Genomic DNA, 18931 nt, shown 5'->3' on the forward strand with positions numbered 1-18931 from the left:
ATTTTATAAAATATACCCATACCCATAAAATATAAAAATATGTTATGGGTAATGCAGGGAGTTCTGGGAATGCCCAATTATAGTTCCCCTTCTGTCGCTCTCTCCACGTTGTGTCAGAGAAGCGACACTAGGGGTCTCTCTTGAGCGACGATATTCACCTCTGAACTATGAAAAAAGGCCAATGAGAGTTGGCAACCAGTATTTGCATGTCCCGCCCCCGGACATAGGGGTATTTAAGTGGCGCAAATACGGGTGTTCATTCAGAAAATTTCTTCGGAGCCGATGGTCGTGTTTGCAGACTGCTGCGTTTTACACACCGAGTTCCTGCTATCCTCTGCTGCATGCTGTTGGATTCTACGGCGCACAACAGCGACTGTCTCCTGTTTGCACGGCTGTGCACTTCCTGCCCCTGAGCGCATCGACAGTTGCAGATAAGAAAGATCTCTCACGAGTTCTTTCATTCATAAAAGAGTGATTTTATTTAAAAGAGTAATTTCCTCTAAAAGAGCAAAAACACAGCGTCGTTGAACATCCTTTTAAGGACGCGTCTTTATAAAGATGACTTTCCGCCCCTGTGTTGTTCCTGGATGCGGTAGAGTACTCTCCGCTTCCGACGGCCACAGGCGTTGTCTCGTGTGTCTGGGCAGCGATCACACTGAGGCTGCTTTTGTGGATGGTTCATGTTCTCATTGCGAGAACATGACCATGACAACGTTGTGGTCGCGGTGTACTTACAACCGTAAGCAGGCCACTCCAGCCGCCCCCCGCATCACTCCTTCTTCCCACGGGATTGAGGACGATGCGGCTGGCGATGGAGGCGATTCGGGGATGGCAGCGGGTGCAGCTCCGCCGGGTACGCCCCCTCGGACCACCCGCGCCCCGGCATGCTCGTTGACTCCCATCCCCGCTCGAGGTGGCGGCGACTCGCCTCACAGCCAGTCTGCCTACCCTCTTGCGATGGAAACAGATGAGTTTGCTGCGACATCGGAGGGCGAGGGCTCTGATGCTGAGGGCTCCTCTGGGCTGCCGCCTTCGGCCTTGCACGCCCAGGAGGAGGCCGACGCACAGATGTCCGATATGCTTTCCCGGGCAGCCAACAGCATGGGTCTGGATTGGAACCCTCCATCCTCCCCACAGCCATCCCGGCTGGACGATTGGTTCTTGGGCGTTGGGCGCCGCTCACAGCCTCGCCCCCGGTTCCTTTCTTCCCGGAGGTGCATGATGACCTGACGTCTTCGTGGAGAGCACCCCTCTCCACTCGTCGCACCGCCACCTGCTCATCCGCCCTCGCCACCCTCGACGGCGGAGCGCGCCATGGGTACACGGAGATCCCCCAGGTGGATAGAGCTGTTGCGCTCCACTTATGTCCCGGAAGCACTACCACCTGGCGGGGCCGCCCTGTACTCCCTTCCCGGTCCTGTAGAGCAACATCCTCGCTCACCGCGAAGGCCTACAGCGCTACCGGACGGGCTGCTTCCACCCTGCATGCCATGGCTCTCCTGCAGGTCCACCAAGCCAAGGCACTTCGCAACATGCACAGGGGTGACCCTGATCCTGACACGCTGCAGGTACCTCGCCCTGAGAGCGACGAAGGTCACAGCGCAGGCACTCGGGCAGGCGATGGCCACTCTGGTGGTCCAGGAATGTCAGCAATGGCTGGACTTGGTTGAGATGCGTGAAGCTGACAAGACTCGCTTCCTCAACGCCCCTGTCTCCCAGTTCGGCCTCTTTGGTGACACCGTTGAGGACTTTGCCCAGCAGTTCTCCCTGGTGAAGAAGCAGACGGAGGCCATTTCGCACATCATGCCGCGCCGCAAGCTTGCCGCCACGGCCCAGGCCCCACCTGCTTGCCGAGGGAATCCTCCCGCGGCCAGAAGACCTTCTTCTCCGCCCCAACCTGGGCCAGCTCTCAGCCCCGGCGTCGAGCAAACCGCAGGAAGCGTACGCCCCCTGCCTCGCGGACCCCTTCGAGGACCCGGAAGGCTCCCAAGCGTCCCTGAGACAGCGGACCCAGAGGACAAGAAGTTAGCTCCGGAGGTGGTAAGACCACTCTGTCCCCCGGTGGAGGGCCGGGAGGAGAATCTTTTGTTTTTTCATTTGCTGCACCCCCTGACGGGGGCTGCGGTACCCAAATTCTCAATAAAAGAGCTATTTCCTTTACCTCTGGGTCACATGGCCCGCAAATGCCGTTCTCACGGCACTGTGCTTTCAGGCCTCAACAGTCTCGGAGCCCAGGATGCGGTGCTCCCGCCCTCAGCCCCACGACTGTTCCCCGGCTGGCCAGTTCAGACGAGTCCAGAGGACGCCAGCATCAGACCTCCTCCTCAGTCACGAACCCCCTGCCGGGTGCGCGGAACAAGGTAAGTGCTTTGAGTTTATTCTCAGCACCAGAGCCTCGGGAAGCCACAGCGCCTCCCGACGCCGCGTTATCTGTTCCGCACTGCTGCGAAGCCCCGCCGGGTACGTCCAAAATACTCGTCCCCTTGGTGCCCCTAGCACGGAGCTTAGAGGCATGGCTTTCACTGCCCAGCTCGTCACGGTGGCTGCACCGGACCATCCGACTCGGTTACGCAATTCAGTTTGCCAGGTCTCCGCCCCCTTCGTGGGCGTTCGTTCCTCCGCAGTGCACGGTGAACATGCCCACTCCCTGCGCTAGGAAATCGCCTCCCTTCTAATCAAGGACGCGATAGAGCCTGTCCCTCCGACCGAAATGAAGAAGGGTTTCTACAGCCCTTACTTCGTTGTACCCAAGAAAGGCGGCGGCATACGACCAATCTTGGACCTGCGAGTTTTCAATCGGACCTTGTCCAAACTCCCGTTCAAAATGCTTACCCAGAAACAAATTTTATCTGGCGTCCGGCATCTAGATTGGTTCGCAGCGGTAGACCTGAAGGACGCGTACTTCCACGTCTCAATTCGCCCTCGACATCGACCCTTTCTACGGTTCGCGTTCGACGGCCAGGCGTATCAGTACAAGGTCCTCCCCTTCGGCCTGTCTCTGTCCCCTCGCGTCTTCACGAAGGTGCCCCGCTCTTGCCCCGCTACGAGGAGTGGGCATACGCATACTCAATTACCTCGACGATTGGCTCATTTTGGCCTCCTCGCAGGAATTACTATGCGCACACAGAGACCAGGTGCTCGAGCACCTCTGCCGTTTAGGGTTTCAGGTCAACTGGGAAAAGAGCAAGCTCACCCCGGTCCAGAGCATCTCTTTTCTCGGTTTGGAGTTCGACTCAGTCTCAATGACAGCACGTCTCTCCAACGAGCGTGCTCAGTCAGTGCTGGAATGCCTCGCGTCTTTCGAACCAGGCACCGTGGTCCCTTTGAAACGTTTCCAACGGCTCCTGGGGCATATGGCATCCTCCGCGGCGGCCGCGCCACTGGGGTTGATGCATATGAGACCACTTCAGCATTGGCTCCAGACTCGAGTCCCGAGACGAGCATGGCGCCACAGCACGCAGGGCGTGGAAGTTACCCCTGCCTGCCGCCAAACCTTCAAACCCTGGACAGACCTCTGCTTTCTACGGGCAGGAGTACCCTTGCAGCAGGTGTCCCGTCACGTTCTGGTTACAACCGACGCCTCCAAATTGGGTTGGGGCGCCGTGTGCAACGGGCGCGCAGCCGCAGGCCGGTGGAACCGAGGCCCGCTGCGCTGGCACATCAACTGCCTAGAGCTGCTGGCTGTTTTTCTTGCCCTTAAGAAATTTCTTCCGTTGATTCGTGGCAAGCACGTCCTAGTCAGGACAGACAGCACCACGGTGGTGGCCTACATAAACCGCCAAGGCGGAGTATGCTCCCTCCACATGTCACAGCTCGCCCGTCGTCTCCTCCTTTGGAGTCAGCAGCGACTGGAGTCACTGCGCGCCACTCACATCCCCGGCAACCTCAATGTGATAGCGGACGCGCTGTCAAGACAAAACTTGCCTGGCGGAGAGTGGAGGCCCCCAATCGGTCCAGCTGATTTGGGACAGGTTCGGCAAGGCCCAGGTAGACCTGTTTGCCTCCCAGGAAACCTCCCACTGTCCGCTCTGGTATGCCCTCACAGAGGCTCCCCTTTGGACAGATGCTCTGGTGCACAGCTGGCCCGCGGGGCTGCGCAAGTACGCTTTTCCCCCAGTGAGCCTTCTTGCACAGGTGCTATGCAAGGTCAGGGAGGACAAGGAGCAAGTCACTCTGGTGGCCCCCTACTGACCCAACCGGACGTGGTTTTCGGATCTCACGCTCCTCATGACAGCCCCTCCCTGGCGAATTCCCCTGAGGAAGGACCTTCTTTCTCAGGGACGGGGCATGCTCTGGCATCCGCATCCAGACCTCTGGAATATCCACGTCTGGTCCCTGGACGGGACGCGGAGGATCTAGCCGGCCTACCTTCGGCCGTCATAGACACTATTAACCAAGCCAGAGCCCCTTCAACCAGGCATCTTTACGCCCTGAAGTGGCGTCTGTTCGCGGACTGGTGTTCTTCCCGAGCCGAAGACCCGCAGAAGTGCGCAGTTAGGTCAGTGCTCGTGTTTCTTCAGGAGAGGCTGGAGAGGAGGCTGTCCCCCTCCACCCTCAAGGTGTATGTTGCCGCTATCGTGGCCCACCACGACACGGTAGACGGCAAGTCTCTTGGTAAGCACGACTTAATCGTCAGGTTCCTAAAAGGTGCCCGGAGGATGACTCCCTCCCGGCCTAACCTGTTTCTCCTGGGATCTCTCGGTCGTCCTTATGGGACTCCGGAGACCCCCCTTCGAGCTGCTTGACTCAGTTGGACTCAGGGCCCTCTCTCTCAAGACCACCCTGCTGATCGCGCTCGCTTCCATCAAGAGGGTTGGGGACCTGCATGTGTTCTCTGTTAGCGACGCTTGCCTGGAGTTCGGTCCGGCGGACACTTTCGTGATCCTAAGACCGCGACCGGGCTACGTACCCAAGGTTCCTACCACACCCTTCAGGGATCAGGTGGTGAACCTGCAAGCGCTGCCCCGGGAGGAGGCAGACCCAGCCCTTTCACTGCTGTGTCCAGTACGTGCCTTACGTATTTACCTGGACCACACACAGAGCACCCGACGCTCTGAGTAGCTCTTCGTCTGCTTTGGGGGACAGCAGAAAGGGAATGCTGTCTACAAGCAGAGACTCGCCCACTGGGTTGCCGACGCCATTTCCCTGGCTTATCACACCCAGGCCATGCCCCCCCCTTTGCGGGTCCGAGCCCACTCCACCAGGAGTGTTGCGTCCTCGTGGGCACTGGCTAGGGGCACTGCCCTAGCAGACATTTGTAGAGCAGCAGGCTGGGCAACACCTAACACTTTTGCGAGATTCTAAAATCTCTGAGTTGAGTCAGTATTGTCCCGTGTTCTCTCAGGTACCGAGCCCGTAGAACTCGGTGGCACGTCCACGATCTGACCGGGTGAATCGCTTGCACCCAGCGCCCTTCCCCCTAACCAGGGGAAACAGTACGCCTTCATTCCCAGGAGATCCCAGGTTTGGGACACTGGTTGACTCCTCCCTATCCCTCGTGGGTCGCAGTTCTGCGGAGGAACTCGCCGACCCAAACCACTGCGGGTACCGCAAGCTACCCTGTACTGGTATAGGTGCCCCACAGGTAAGGCCTCCTGTTCGGACTCCCCCTGTGTGTAAAACCACGGTTCTGTCCCCTCACGAGTTGACTCCGTGTTTCCCTTAGGCATTTACAGCTGCCTCGGTTGCCGTGCTGTATGCTTCCCCCCTCTGCGAGGCTGGATCTACCACCGCACTACTTTTCTGCATAAGACCTAAGTATAGGCCATGCGATGTATTTGCCACTCAAAATTTGCCTCCCCTCCCGGGTAGGTGTGGCCTCCACAGGGTCTTCCCCGCCCTAATAAGGGCTACGACCCCCTTCCCTCAATGCGTGTAAGGGCCCCGGCCGTAGTTGCTCTATGCGAGAAACATAGAGATTAAAGAGGCCCGTTCCCATGGCTCCTCAGAAAAATCCTGAATGAACTCCCGTATTTGCGCCGCTTAAATACCCGTATGTCCGGGGGCGGGACATGCAAATACTGGTTGCCAACTCTCATTGGCCTTTTTTCATAGTTCAGAGGTGAATATCAGCGCTCAAGAGAGACCCCTAGTGTCGCTTCTCTGACACAACATCTCGTTCCCTCCATCGGGGAACGGAGGTTACATACGTAACCTAGACGTTTTTTTTTAACTGGACTTTTATCAATAATTAATTTAACTGTTAATTATATGGTAGAATTTTACTTTTTACATGAAAACTTGTAATTTTTACAACATTGTACTGTAAAATTCATGTATTGTCTTTTTAAATGTATTGTCACCTTTTACCATATATTTTATGGTAATGTTTTTTTACTGTAGCATTTTTGCAGTCTTTTACCGGTAAAAAAATTGTTGGAAAATGACTCGTGATGCACAAAGTAGATGTCCTAAATGACTTGCCAAAACTATAGTGATATATATATATATATATATATATATATATATATATATATATATATATATATATATATAGTTTTTTGTTATGTGTCTTTTTGTTTTTATTAAACATTATTTTGTTGGTTCGTCTGGTTCCCACCTCCTCCTTTCCCATTGGAAAGTGGGTCTGGAGACAGCCTATGAGAGGAAGATGTTAAAATATGCTGATCTGGCTGCAGAGTGCAGGGAAAATGGATGGAGGACTGCCACCTACCCTGTGGAGGTTGGGTGCTGAGGATTTATGGGAAAATCAAACCTATTTAGAGACACTGGCATCGTAGGAGCCACATTAAAAAGTATTGAAGGAATTGGCAGAGGAAGCTGAGAATGGATGTTTCTGGCTATGGTTAAGTGGGGGGTTCATAAGTAGTAAACAGGAATAGGGAACCTGGGTGATGTGTGGTAGGACTTGTGCTGAGGTAGTATGCCATACGGAACCTGTGGCACTAAGTTACCAAGAGATACGGTGCTAGTGCCAGTAGGGCACCGAGTACATTCTTGGTGCCAGCTGGCCAATGGGCTGGCGCATATGGTTGTGTCGAGGTATTATGACATATAGAACCCTGGTTGCAAGTAATTTGTGAAGGAAGGATATCTGGATGGGAAGGCAAGGATGAGAGGCATTGGAGGGGATCCGGTGTCCAGCTGTGGGGGGTGTCAGGGAGATGTCCCTGACTGATGCCTCACCATCAGGAGATTTTCCGGGATTAATGGGGCAAAATCTGGAAAATAGGTGGCTCCCGGCTGATGACTCAGCAGCTGGGCTGAAGGCACTGGTGGAGGCCAAACCAGAGAATAATAAGTCTCATGTAATCACGTGTTTCTTACGTTGTCAGATTTTTTTAATAAACTTGTTTTGTTAGTTATGAGCTTCTTGGTTCGTGTCATGCTCAGTGTCGTCTGGGAGAGGTAGTTGTTAAATTTGCTGCTGCTGTTTCTGCATTGCAAAACCACTGATTTAAGCAGTGATGGCATCATAAATAAAACTATATGTTTGATGTACTGTAGCGCTGGGACATGATATCGCTGTTTGGCAAATTCGATAAGATGTAATGCTACAATTTATTTGTTATTTGCCATCGATCTTCTCGCCTGTGTACAGTGAGTGTGTTGCTCTGTTTTCCTGTGAGTGCTCTTTGCCTCCTCTCCTGGGAGAAGACTCTTCCACAGCTCTCAATATTGCACTGCTTGGTTTTAATTTCACTATAATGTGTTTATGTATCATTTAATACATTTGGTATTGTATAGTGAGTGTTGTATCATATTATATATATTTACACCTATATATATATATATATATATATATATATATATATATACATAGATACACATATACATATATGTGTGTGTGTGCGTGCGTGCGTGCGTGTGTGTGTGTTACACTTGTGCCTTAACAAATTATTTTGAAAAGTAGTCTTTAGTGTCACTGAGGAATATAATTCATTGGCTTGTCATTAAACATTCAAGGAAACTACAAACATCCAGCCCGTTTATCTATGTACAAAGCCAGCAACAATATACTTCAGCGTAATGGGCATGATGTCACCACACAATGTTTGCCACCAATATGTGATGTGTGTGACTTAAAAATGATTAGGCAGCCTGTTACAAGAAACCCCATATGATGGATGGTCTCCTTGGACACAGGCCTCCTTGGACATCCCTGAAAGGCCAAAGATACAATAGATTTTCCAAATCATTTTCTTAGAAGAGATTTATAATGCTCACTCTCCACTGTCAGATCTTTTTTGGGGGATGACTTTCAGAAAATTATTTTGTGGGGCCGTGCATGTTTCATTTGGTATTCAATTCCTTACTGGCATGGCTATTCAGTCTTGTTTTTTGGCTTGAAGAATGACACTTTGGAGATTAAAAAAAATAAGGATAATAACAATGGGAGAGTTTAAGACCCTGGGCAGACTACTGATGACACAATGAAGCAACATGGGGAAATCAAAGACTGACCTTCATCCTCCAAACTCTGGGCACTAGTGCTGCATATTATTAAACTTTTGCTTTTGTACGCGAGCATGCATTAAATATGGGTTGTGAATTTGTGGTTGAAATCCTCAAGTGTGGGTGGCTGGACTTGAGTTCCACACTCTGTGTGGTTTCTGAGTTCGATCTGGTGTCTAGATTATGAGGGATGAGGTTTCCCAGCCAACGCACTCAAATACTGATGCATGGGTCATGAATGTGAGGGTAATCTGCATAAATCTCTCACAATGCTCTCAGAATATGGATGTTTCTGGCAGTAAATCACCTAGTCTGAGGCCTACTTAATGTTTAAACCCCATTTCTCATCGCTCTTATTCTCTTTTCCATTCTCTTTGTCTCCTCTTCTTGTCTCAGGTTATTCCTTAAGAGTCACAGTGGAACGGCAGGGAGGCAGAGTAGTCTGGCCATCCACGGCGCTGACTTCAGCACAAAAGACATGGACAATGACAACTGCACGTGCAAGTGTGCACTGATGCTCAGCGGGGGTGAGGCAGAAAACCTTTGTTTTAACTCAGTTTTGTTGTTCTCTCAACTCCAGGAAAATATTATTTGTCAGCCAGCTTCACCAGAAAGACCATTCTGGCCCATCAAGCACCAAACACTAACACTAAACCATAACCATAACACTAAACCAAAGCTCTTGTCAAAGCAAGGGTGGTATCACTCTGTTACTTTAAAGGGATTATTCACCCAAAAATTAAAATTCTCTTATAATTTACTTACCCTGATGCTATCCCATATGGAATGATATTCCGGACATTATTCAAAAGGAATTGCAAATTGTATTTGCAATTGCGTTTTCAATTTGTGGACGCATAAAATGTGACATAATACAAACGCAATTGCAAATCGCGCGATTACGGTTTGCATTTTCGTTTAAGCTTAACGCACAGTGACTGCCAGATTTCAAATGGAAAAGCAAAGTCCGCTTTGCAACTGTGTTTCCCATATCTTACGAAGTTTTGGCCCTGTCATATTTAAATAGCAATTTCAATTACCACGTCTGCTTTTTCACTTTCTCAGCGTCACGTATGTAGCCAGCCAAAACTCAAATGGAATACTAATTCCTTAGTATTTCTATTTCCGATGCCTTACACGGAAACCTGTCAATCAGGGTCAAGGGTGGGATTATGCTATGGGGCGTGTTTGTCTTGGGAAGTGACATCACTCACAGTCTATCAGGATCAATAATTAGCACTGCACTTTATTCATCTATAATCTCACACTGGACTGTCAACATATTCTCCTCAATATACTACTTCATATATATATATATATATATTTATCATATACTCCTACTTATTGTATTGTATATTGTGTGTATTGTTTACTGTACATTGTATATAATTATTGTGTTGTGTAAGTATGTGTACATTTGATATGTAAATTGTGTTGTGTAAGTATGTTGTTTACTGTAATTGGTATATGTCTCGTCACTGTCATGACTGCTATGTTGCTCGGAACTGCACACAAGAATTTCACCTACTGTTGCACTTGTGTACATGGTAGTGTGACAATAAAGTGATTTGATTTGATTTGATTTGATTTGATTTGATTTGATAAACCGGCATCTGTTCAGGGCATCACCTCTTGACCGTCGACTGTGAGTGACGTCACTTTCCAAGACAAACACGCCCCATAGCATAATCCCACCCTTGACCCTGATTGACAGGTTTCTGTGTAAGGCATCGAAATGGAAATACTAAGGGAATTAGTATTCCATTTGAGTATTAGAAAATCAGTTATTTTGAATTCTTATAATAAAGGTGGCTTAAATTTCATTGATTTTGATTCTTTTAACAATACCTTAAAAATTAATTGGCTTAAACGTTTCCTTCACAATCAATCTTCTATTTGGAGTATAATCCCAAGATATATTTTTTCTCAATTAGGAGGTATACATTTTCTTTTAATGTGCAATTATTCAATTAGTAAACGTCCTGTCAAACTTTCCAATTATCATCAGCAGATGCTTATGGCTTGGAAACTTATTTACAAGCATAATTTCTCGCCACACAATTTTTAAATTTGGAACAACTGTAATATTCTTCATAAGAGGAAATCTTTATTTCTTGAAAACTGGTTCAATAATGGGGTGATATTAGTAAACCAGCTATTTGATAGTGAAGGTAATTTATTTAATTATTCCGATTTTGTTTCAGGATACCAATTCCCAGTATCTAGTAAAGAATTTAATATAGTTTTCAAGGCCATCTCTTTGGAAATCTGTATGCTGCTTAGAAACAATAATAGTACTACAGTGACTTCTGTTTCTCCCCCTAGCCCTGAATCTACTGTGGTTGGTTCTATTTGTTTTTCAAGACATAAATCCAATTATAAAATTAGGTCATTATTTTTGGACCCTGTTACTTCAATTCCTTCCTCCATTTGTTATTGGAATAACCTTTTTGATGATATTAAATGGTCATATGTTTGGTCACTTCCTCAGAAATTCTTTCTAACTAATAAAGTTAAAGAAATAGCCTATAAAATTATTCATAGATTTTATCCAGTTAAATACTTTTTAAAGAAATTTAGAAATGATATTGATACTTCCTGCTCTTTTGTGAAGCCTCCTCTGAAACTGTTGATCATTTGTTTTGGGAATGTCTTTTTACTCAGTCTTTCTGGAACAATATTGATGCTCTGATTGTCCAAAAGGTTTTATGTAACTTTTCTTTATCATATAGACACATTCTTTTTGGATTTTATGTTAAAGACAAGAATCTAATTAATGCATGTTTTTGTATAAACCTTCTTTTATATATTGGAAAGTTTCATATCCATAAATGTAAATATATGAAAAGTAAACCCCACTTTAGCTTTTTCAAAGAAGAATTGAAGATGTATTTAAATACAATTTCAACTTCTGTTAACAAGAAAGCAATGAAAACATCCAGAATTAGTGCCATGTTTAATATTCTCTCTTAATGTTTTTTTCTTTTGTGCCCTCTTCTTCTTTTTTTTTCTTTCTTCTCTTACTCTCTTTTCTTTTTAGACTATTGTTGAATATATTTAAATTTCTTTCACATTTCCTCTCTTAATGTATTCTGAACCATAATTTCTCTTTTGTTTTGAAAGATTGTTTATATTTCTTGTATGTATCATCTTGTTCTGTTTGTTAATATTGCAATAAAAAAAAAAAAAAAAAATAGTATTCCATTTGAGTTTTGGCTGGCTACATACGCGACGCTGAGAAAGTGAAAAAGCAGACGTGGTAATTGAAATTGCTGTTTAAATATGACAGGGCCAAAACTCGTAAGATATGGGAAACACAGTTGCAAACGGACTTTGCTTTTCCATTTGAAATCTGGCAGTCACTGTGCGTTCGCTTAAACGAAAATGCAAACCGTAATGCGCGATTTGCAATTGCGTTTGGATTATGTCACATTTTATGCGTCCACAAATTGAAAACGCAATTGCAAATACAATTTGCAATTCCTTTTGAATAATGTCCGGAATATCATTCCATAATCCCAGATGTGACTTTCTCTTTTCTGCTGAACATAGTAAAAAAGGACTTCAATATTGATTTGTTTTTAACCCACATTGCTTCTGAAGTCATGGATTCAACCGCTGGAGTCTTATGTATTACTTTTATGCTGCCTTTGTGCTTTTTGGACCTTCACAGTTCTGGCCATCATTAACTTTCATTGTATGGACCTACAGAGCTGAAATATTCCCCTAAAAGTCTTCGCTTGTGTTCAGCAGAATAAAGAAAGTCATACAAAATTGTGTAAATGATGAGAACATTTTCATTTTTGGGTGAAATATCCCTTTAAATCTGCTACAATTACGATAAATAATGGAACTGCTAATAAGTAAAGCTTATTAGAAGCTGAGTGTCATACAAAATAATTGTAAACTATTGGGAATAGTTGACCCAAAAATGAAAATTCTGTAATAATTTACTCATCGTAATACTGCTCCAAACCTGTATGAGTTTCTTTCTTCTGTGGTACACAAGAAGGTACATTTTTTTCCATAATACCATCATAAAAGTAAACGCTATAATTAATGCACTATATTCAAGATGAACAGTGGTGTTATACTTTATTAATATTATTTTAATTTGAGTGTGAAGAATGACTTAAATTTGGTAACCAATGCTATGAAGACTTTTAAAAAATTCCCCTCTAGTTTTCATTTTTGGGTGAACTATTCATTTAATAGCTTCTGTAATGTTCCTCCCGACATTCACACCTGTCCCTTTCTGGACCCAAGACTTTTGAGAAGTTTCCAGATGTTTGGGTTCCTGTCGCTCTTCTGGTAGAGAGTAATGCATGCAATGCCAAGGTTATGGGTTTGATCGCCAGGGAACACACAAATGTATACCTTGAATTCACTGGAAATTGCTTTGGATAACATTTTATGCAAGATGCATAGGTAAATGTTAATTATGTATGTTCCAGTCTAAACAAAGTGCTTAGTACACTGCTAACTACTGCATTCAGGACAACTTCTCGCTTTCTATTTGGACTTCCACATACTGTGAGAAGTCTATCAGATTAGGCTGAGGACCAAGTATCTGTACATCTATACAAGACTCCCAAAGCCTTTCAGTGTATTCAGACCACCAACAACTCTTGCTCTTCAGTCAGGAAGTTCTAAGGTCTCAAATCACTTGGGTACATAATTTAAGAGAGCAGGGCATTGAGTGAGATCCTGTCCACCCAAATCTACCTTCACCTTCTCAGTCTGTCAATAGCCCTCCCTTGCTGGCCAAATGCTAAATATGACCCAGACAGTGATTTATCTGCTAGATATTAAATATCAGAACAAGAATAAATATGAGCCGTACAATTGGGTGAAGTATCTCAGTGAAAGATATCTCAGTGAAAGATTTTTAATGAAAATTTTCAAATGAAAGAGATTTTGTGTAACAGTGCAGAAATGTTTAAAATTGTCCGTCTTGAAATAGAACATTCTAAATTCTGTATTCTAAGTGCTTTAATGAAAGACATATTGGTTCTAGGTCTGGTTTGTATCATAAAATCTAACTTTTATCATTCTTCTGCCTCATTTCTTGTTATGCAGTGTGGCTAACAAGGCAATAAAATATGTACGCTAGTGACAGCCAGAGCACTTACCCAGCCAGAGGCTTGGGATGCAACAGCATGGTAACAAGCAGAATCAGCATCCAATCAGTTTGCTGTGTCAGTAAAGCCATGACAAAGGGCAGCATAGATGGCTCAAGCAAGGCTGTTAAAATGTCACAGATCACTCGAGCTTCACGTCACAAGCTCAAATGCCAAAGTCCTTCATGGGAATTAGACATGCCAAAGCGAGCAGTCGGTGGGCACATTCTGTGTGTACGTGTCTACTCGAATGTACTGGCCAGATGAGTTGTATTTAATGGGCTGAGAAGTGACACAGTTGACAAGCTTTCAAGCCAACACTGATCTTCTCATGGCTAGATGATAAGAATTATCCATGGCTTGGTGAACAGCAAAAAGGCAAAACACCAGATAAAACTGCTTTAATTTTCAGGCTCCTCTCTATCAGGTCATCTCGCAGTCTGGGGGACTTACAGTACTATTAAAACAACTGTTTAAGTAAAACCCAATTGGCACAGATAGATTTTTGCCCACATAGATAGGGACATAATAACCCAATTTGAAATTATGAAATATTTGTCCATTTTGATGTCAACTGCGGATTTGCATGATCCTAGAGTGAGCCAGATTGCTTTGTTCTGCTGCATCCCTCCAGACTCGGATGTTAAAGCACTCTCAATTGAACAACATTTGTGCTTTTTTGTGTCCTCACTTTAGCTAATAGAACTTTTTTTTAAGTCTATGAACCCCAAATATTATGATCCCCTTGCTATTTATTTCAATGTATAGTCACATTTATACTGTGACAAAAGTGTGATGTTATTAAGACAACATTGATTTAAATATAAAAAAATATATTTTATGTTGTTACTGCACTAAAGACAAAAGAATATATATATATATATATATATATATATATATATATATATATATATATATATATATATATATATATATATATATATATATATACGTATGTACAAATACAAATCTGTTATATACAGATAGTGCAAGCAAATGTAATGGCAGAAGAAGTATGATATGTTGGATAAATATAAATTGAATAAGGTGTATTGTTTTAGCTGTTCATGAGATGGATAGCCTGTGGGAAAAAACTGTCCATGTGCCTGTCAGTTCTGGTGCTCAGTGCTCTGTAGCACCGGCCAGAAGGCAACAGTTCAAAAAGGTAATGGGCTGGGTGAGTGGGGTCCAGAGTGATTTTTCCAGCCCTTTTCCTTATACTAAATTTCTTGAAGGGAGGGCAGGGGGCAACCAATAATCTGCACAGCAGTCCAAAATGTCCTTTGTAGTCTTCTGATGTACAATTCCGTAGCTGAACCAAACCAGACATTTATTATGCCTCTGCATCTGAGACCATCAATCCATGCATCTTATCACATGGCTTGTTGAGTGCGTTACCACAGAAATAAAGCACATGCGGAGGCCCCGCATCCACGCACAACTCACCACATGCCCCACCGAAAGTGCAAACCACTTTATAGCGACCACTATGTGGTTGCCTCATGTGACTCTACCCTCCCTAGCAACTGGGCTAATTTGGTTGCTTTGGAGACCTGGCTGGATTCACTCAAACTTCAAGAGCTTAACAGAGGGGTCCTTGGCAGTGCAGTCATTTATGTACAGGGAGAAGAGTAGTGGGTAGAGCACACAGCCCTGGGGGGCACCAGTGCTGATTGTACAGGTGCTGAAAGTTAATTTACCCAGTCTCACTAACTGCTGCCTATCTGTCAGAAAGCTGGTGGTCCACTTACAGATAGAGGTGGGAACAGAGATTTGGTTTAATTTAGTCCGGAGAATAGCTGGGATGATGGTGTTGAAAGCTGAATCGAAGTCCACAAAAAGGATCCTTGCATGTGTCCCAGGTCTGGACAAATGTTGCAGGATATGATGCATTCCCATGTTGACTACATCGTCCACAGACCTGTTTGCTTGGTAAGCCAATTGGAGGGGATCCAGAAAGTGTCCAGTGATGTCCTTCAGGTGGGCCCACACAAGTCTCTCAAATGACTTAATGATCACAGAATTCAGAGCAATGGGTCATTAAGTCACACTGCTCCAGTGATCTGTTGAAGATCTGTGTGAAGATGGGGGCCAGCTGGTCAGCACAGGATTCTTTACAAGTGGGTGAATCACAGTCTGGGCCCTGTGCTTTCCTTGTCTTTTGTTTCTGGAAGACCCAGCACACATCTTCTTTACAGATCTTACATTTACATTTATTCATTTGGCAGACGCTTTTATCCAAAGCGACTTACAAAAGAGGAAAACATAAGTGAATCATCTTAAGGAGACAGTGTACAAAAGTGCCATATTACAAAGTTTCACTAGCATCAGAATAGTATTCAAAACATATACAAGTGCAATATTTTGTGTATATACATGCCTACTCACCTGTCAATCAACCACTGCGATGAAACAAGTGTTGTAAACCTACAACAGTTAAGTGTGCTTTTTTCTGTCATCTGATCAGAAAGTTTAAAAAGTGTGCCTGATATCAACATGCAGGTACACAGATGAGAAGTATGATTATCTGAAGCTCAGTTAATACAGGTACTCCACTAAAATTACTGAGAAGGTGCCTATATAGTTTTGGTATATGACTGCATAAAAGGTTAACATTAGTTCACAATTGTTAATGTTTGTCTGTCTCAGGATGGTGGTATGATGCCTGCGGCCCATCCAACCTAAATGGGATATACTACAGACAGGGACAACATGTCGGAAAATTCAATGGAATCAAGTGGCACTACTTCAAAGGCCCCAGCTACTCTCTCCGAACCACTGTCATGATGATTCGACCAGTTGACTTCTCGTAGTCCTCCTTAATAACCCAAAACACCAGTGGATCTATTTTGGAAAAAAGATAATTTATCACATTATCAAGTGATGCTGTATAAGTGGTCAGCTAATTGCCTCCTGGATATTGCTGCATTATTTTGTGATAACTCTTCTCCAGGAAACCCATGAAAAGGAGGCTGTCCTATCATCAATGTCAGACTATGGGATATGGTATTCTCCCTGGGAATGTAGGGCAGGAGCTGACTTGGCTGGTCTTTATTTTTAAATATCAGAGGTATGAATTCAAGTGCCATTCACTTGTCACTCAGGATCTGTGAACTGTTGAGGCAGGCACATGACCTTTGATGGTAGCGGACTGTATCGCCAATCAATTGCCTCCAAGTTAAGACAATTGCCTCTGAGTCTCCAAATTAATATAAAGCAGCTTGAATGTCCTTCAATATCCTAAAGGGACCTATTAAATTTTCATACAAACGTGTTGCACAATTATATTTGGGTTGTGATACCTTTTCACATTTTTATGCTTTTTTTTTATTATTATTATTTTGTACATTATTGCTGTCAACATGAAGAAAACCATAGCATGCAGAATTAAAAGGTCACTTGCAATATTATTTACAAGAAATATTTATAGAATGTTAACTGCAGAAACGGCACTCCAGTCTTTATTATTGAACTTTCATGAACTTAAATTGTATCATAGCTTGGCATCAAAATGTGAAAGCATGCCAAAGATCACAGCTCTTATCAATACAATGAAAATATTGATACATCTAATAAAAATAATCCTTACAAATTAGAGTTAAACCAGTGGCAAGAACAGTGAAATGTATATTACAAGTACTGTAATAACAATCCACAATGTTTTAGTTCATTGGATAATTAAGACTGTGTGTCTTATGTGAACTTTTCATATTAAGATTTTTTTTTAAATGTAAGTTTTGTATATTGTGGCTTACAAAACAGCTGTTTTATATGACTGACAAACTTGGATTATCTTGTGTTTCTATAAGTCTACTGGTTCAAAGAAGTTTTTAGTAATGGTGGAAAACGCTTTCATATATGTGGTCAGGTAAGCATCTGAACATCTGTTTAATGTTTTTCATTTGGTTAACTTTACAAATGTACAGTGTTGGTTTGTAAAAAAACAAATTGACAAAAGTTTTTTTGTAAGTAATTTGTACGATTGTTAAGAAATGTTATTTTAATCTTGCCTACCGCCATGTTCACCGGATATATTTTTAACAAAATCTCAAGTACACACACACTCATTAGAATAGCATCGAAAGTTCCACTCTGTTCTGTCTTTCAACACTAAAAGACTGGAAATATATTCTAGTAGATCAACACAGAAGGACTGTATTTTAGCCTACCATGACTGTCTACCATCATATACTGTAACTGCTACAAGTATGGAGCATTTTACTGGAAATAGGTACTTCTCTTGTAAATCCATAAACTCTTTAGATTGTAAAAGCTTCAGAATGGCATGTTTACTATCACAAATCTGTAAAAACAAAAAAATAATTTTTAAATGTTTTGTTCAAATTTGCTTTCTAGAGGAAAGCATTGCTTTGCTTTTTTCTTTGATTTTTTTTTTTTTTTTTTTGGCTCAGAACAATGGATATGTTATGAATAAAAAAAATATACTATGGACTGCCTTCAAGACTTTTTTACCTTATCAGTATTGTTCATTTGCCATGTTATTGAAACACCTCACACTTTGTAACAATGTTCTGAATCTCATGATGTTAGTTTGAATAAAAACTCTGATGCTCCATTCTTTTTGATTTATTTTTAACTGGCTGTGGAATCTAAAGTGCCTTCAGGGCACTATTGAGCATTTTGCATTTGAGTCACGTTGCTCCAAAGACACAATATTTACACATAGCTAAAGGGGAAAATGTAAAGGACCTGAGCAAGCTGAGACACCATTGTATCTAGAGTGAGCAGACTGTTAGTTCTCCACCACTCTGCCATGACAGATTGCCGAGGTGTCAAACGATGCTGTCAAGACAGCCAAATCCCCACATAGCTGACATTCCTACCTTCTAATTGAAGGGTTAAACAAACGGTGGGCGCTTGTTGATTACCACCTCTTCTTCAACAACTGAGCTGACCCACTACACCCTCTGGAATACTGTCGCCATCAGATGGCCATTGGCACAATGGTAAACCAACCAGACCATATACTGCACTGAAGCGAAAATACAACAGAAGAATCAAGAAAATGTTTTGCTCAGAAGTGGGATGTTCATAGATTGAAATCTCAGTTACTGTGTATAATTTCAAAGGATAGTTCACCAAAAATGAACACTCTTTCATCATTTGCTCACCTTCATGCCATCCCAGATGTGTATGATTCTCTTTCTTCAGCAGAACACAAATATTTTTGAAGAATATCCTAGCAATGTAGGTCCTTACAATGCTAGTGAATGGTGGCCAGACCTTTGTAGCTCCAAAAATCACATAAAGGAGACATAAAAGTAAACCATATGACTCCAGTGGTTAAATCAGTATCTTCAGAAGCAATATGATAGATATAGGTTAAAAAAAAGATAAAAATTTAATTCCTTTTTTTACTTTAAATCTCCACGTTT

General features: G+C 43.7%; 1 protein-coding gene across 2 annotated transcripts in view; it reads left to right on the top strand.

The window, feature by feature from the left end:
• angpt1 (angiopoietin 1) overlaps nt 1-18104 on the top strand; it is an 89348-nt gene extending 71244 nt beyond the window's left edge. The window contains exons 8-9 of one of the 2 annotated variants that reach the window (XM_052093613.1): nt 8812-8942; nt 16185-18104. In XM_052093613.1, the coding sequence (XP_051949573.1) occupies nt 8812-8942; nt 16185-16348 (295 nt within the window). In that variant the 3' untranslated portion in view covers nt 16349-18104. Of the gene's footprint in view, nt 1-8811; nt 9307-16184 lie in introns of those variants that run through there. The other variant, XM_052093612.1, reaches the window with a different exon arrangement.
• The last annotated feature ends 827 nt before the right edge of the window (nt 18105-18931 follow it).

The sequence above is a fragment of the Xyrauchen texanus genome, chromosome 26 (assembly GCF_025860055.1).
Source record: "Xyrauchen texanus isolate HMW12.3.18 chromosome 26, RBS_HiC_50CHRs, whole genome shotgun sequence".
NCBI lineage: Eukaryota > Metazoa > Chordata > Actinopteri > Cypriniformes > Catostomidae > Xyrauchen > Xyrauchen texanus.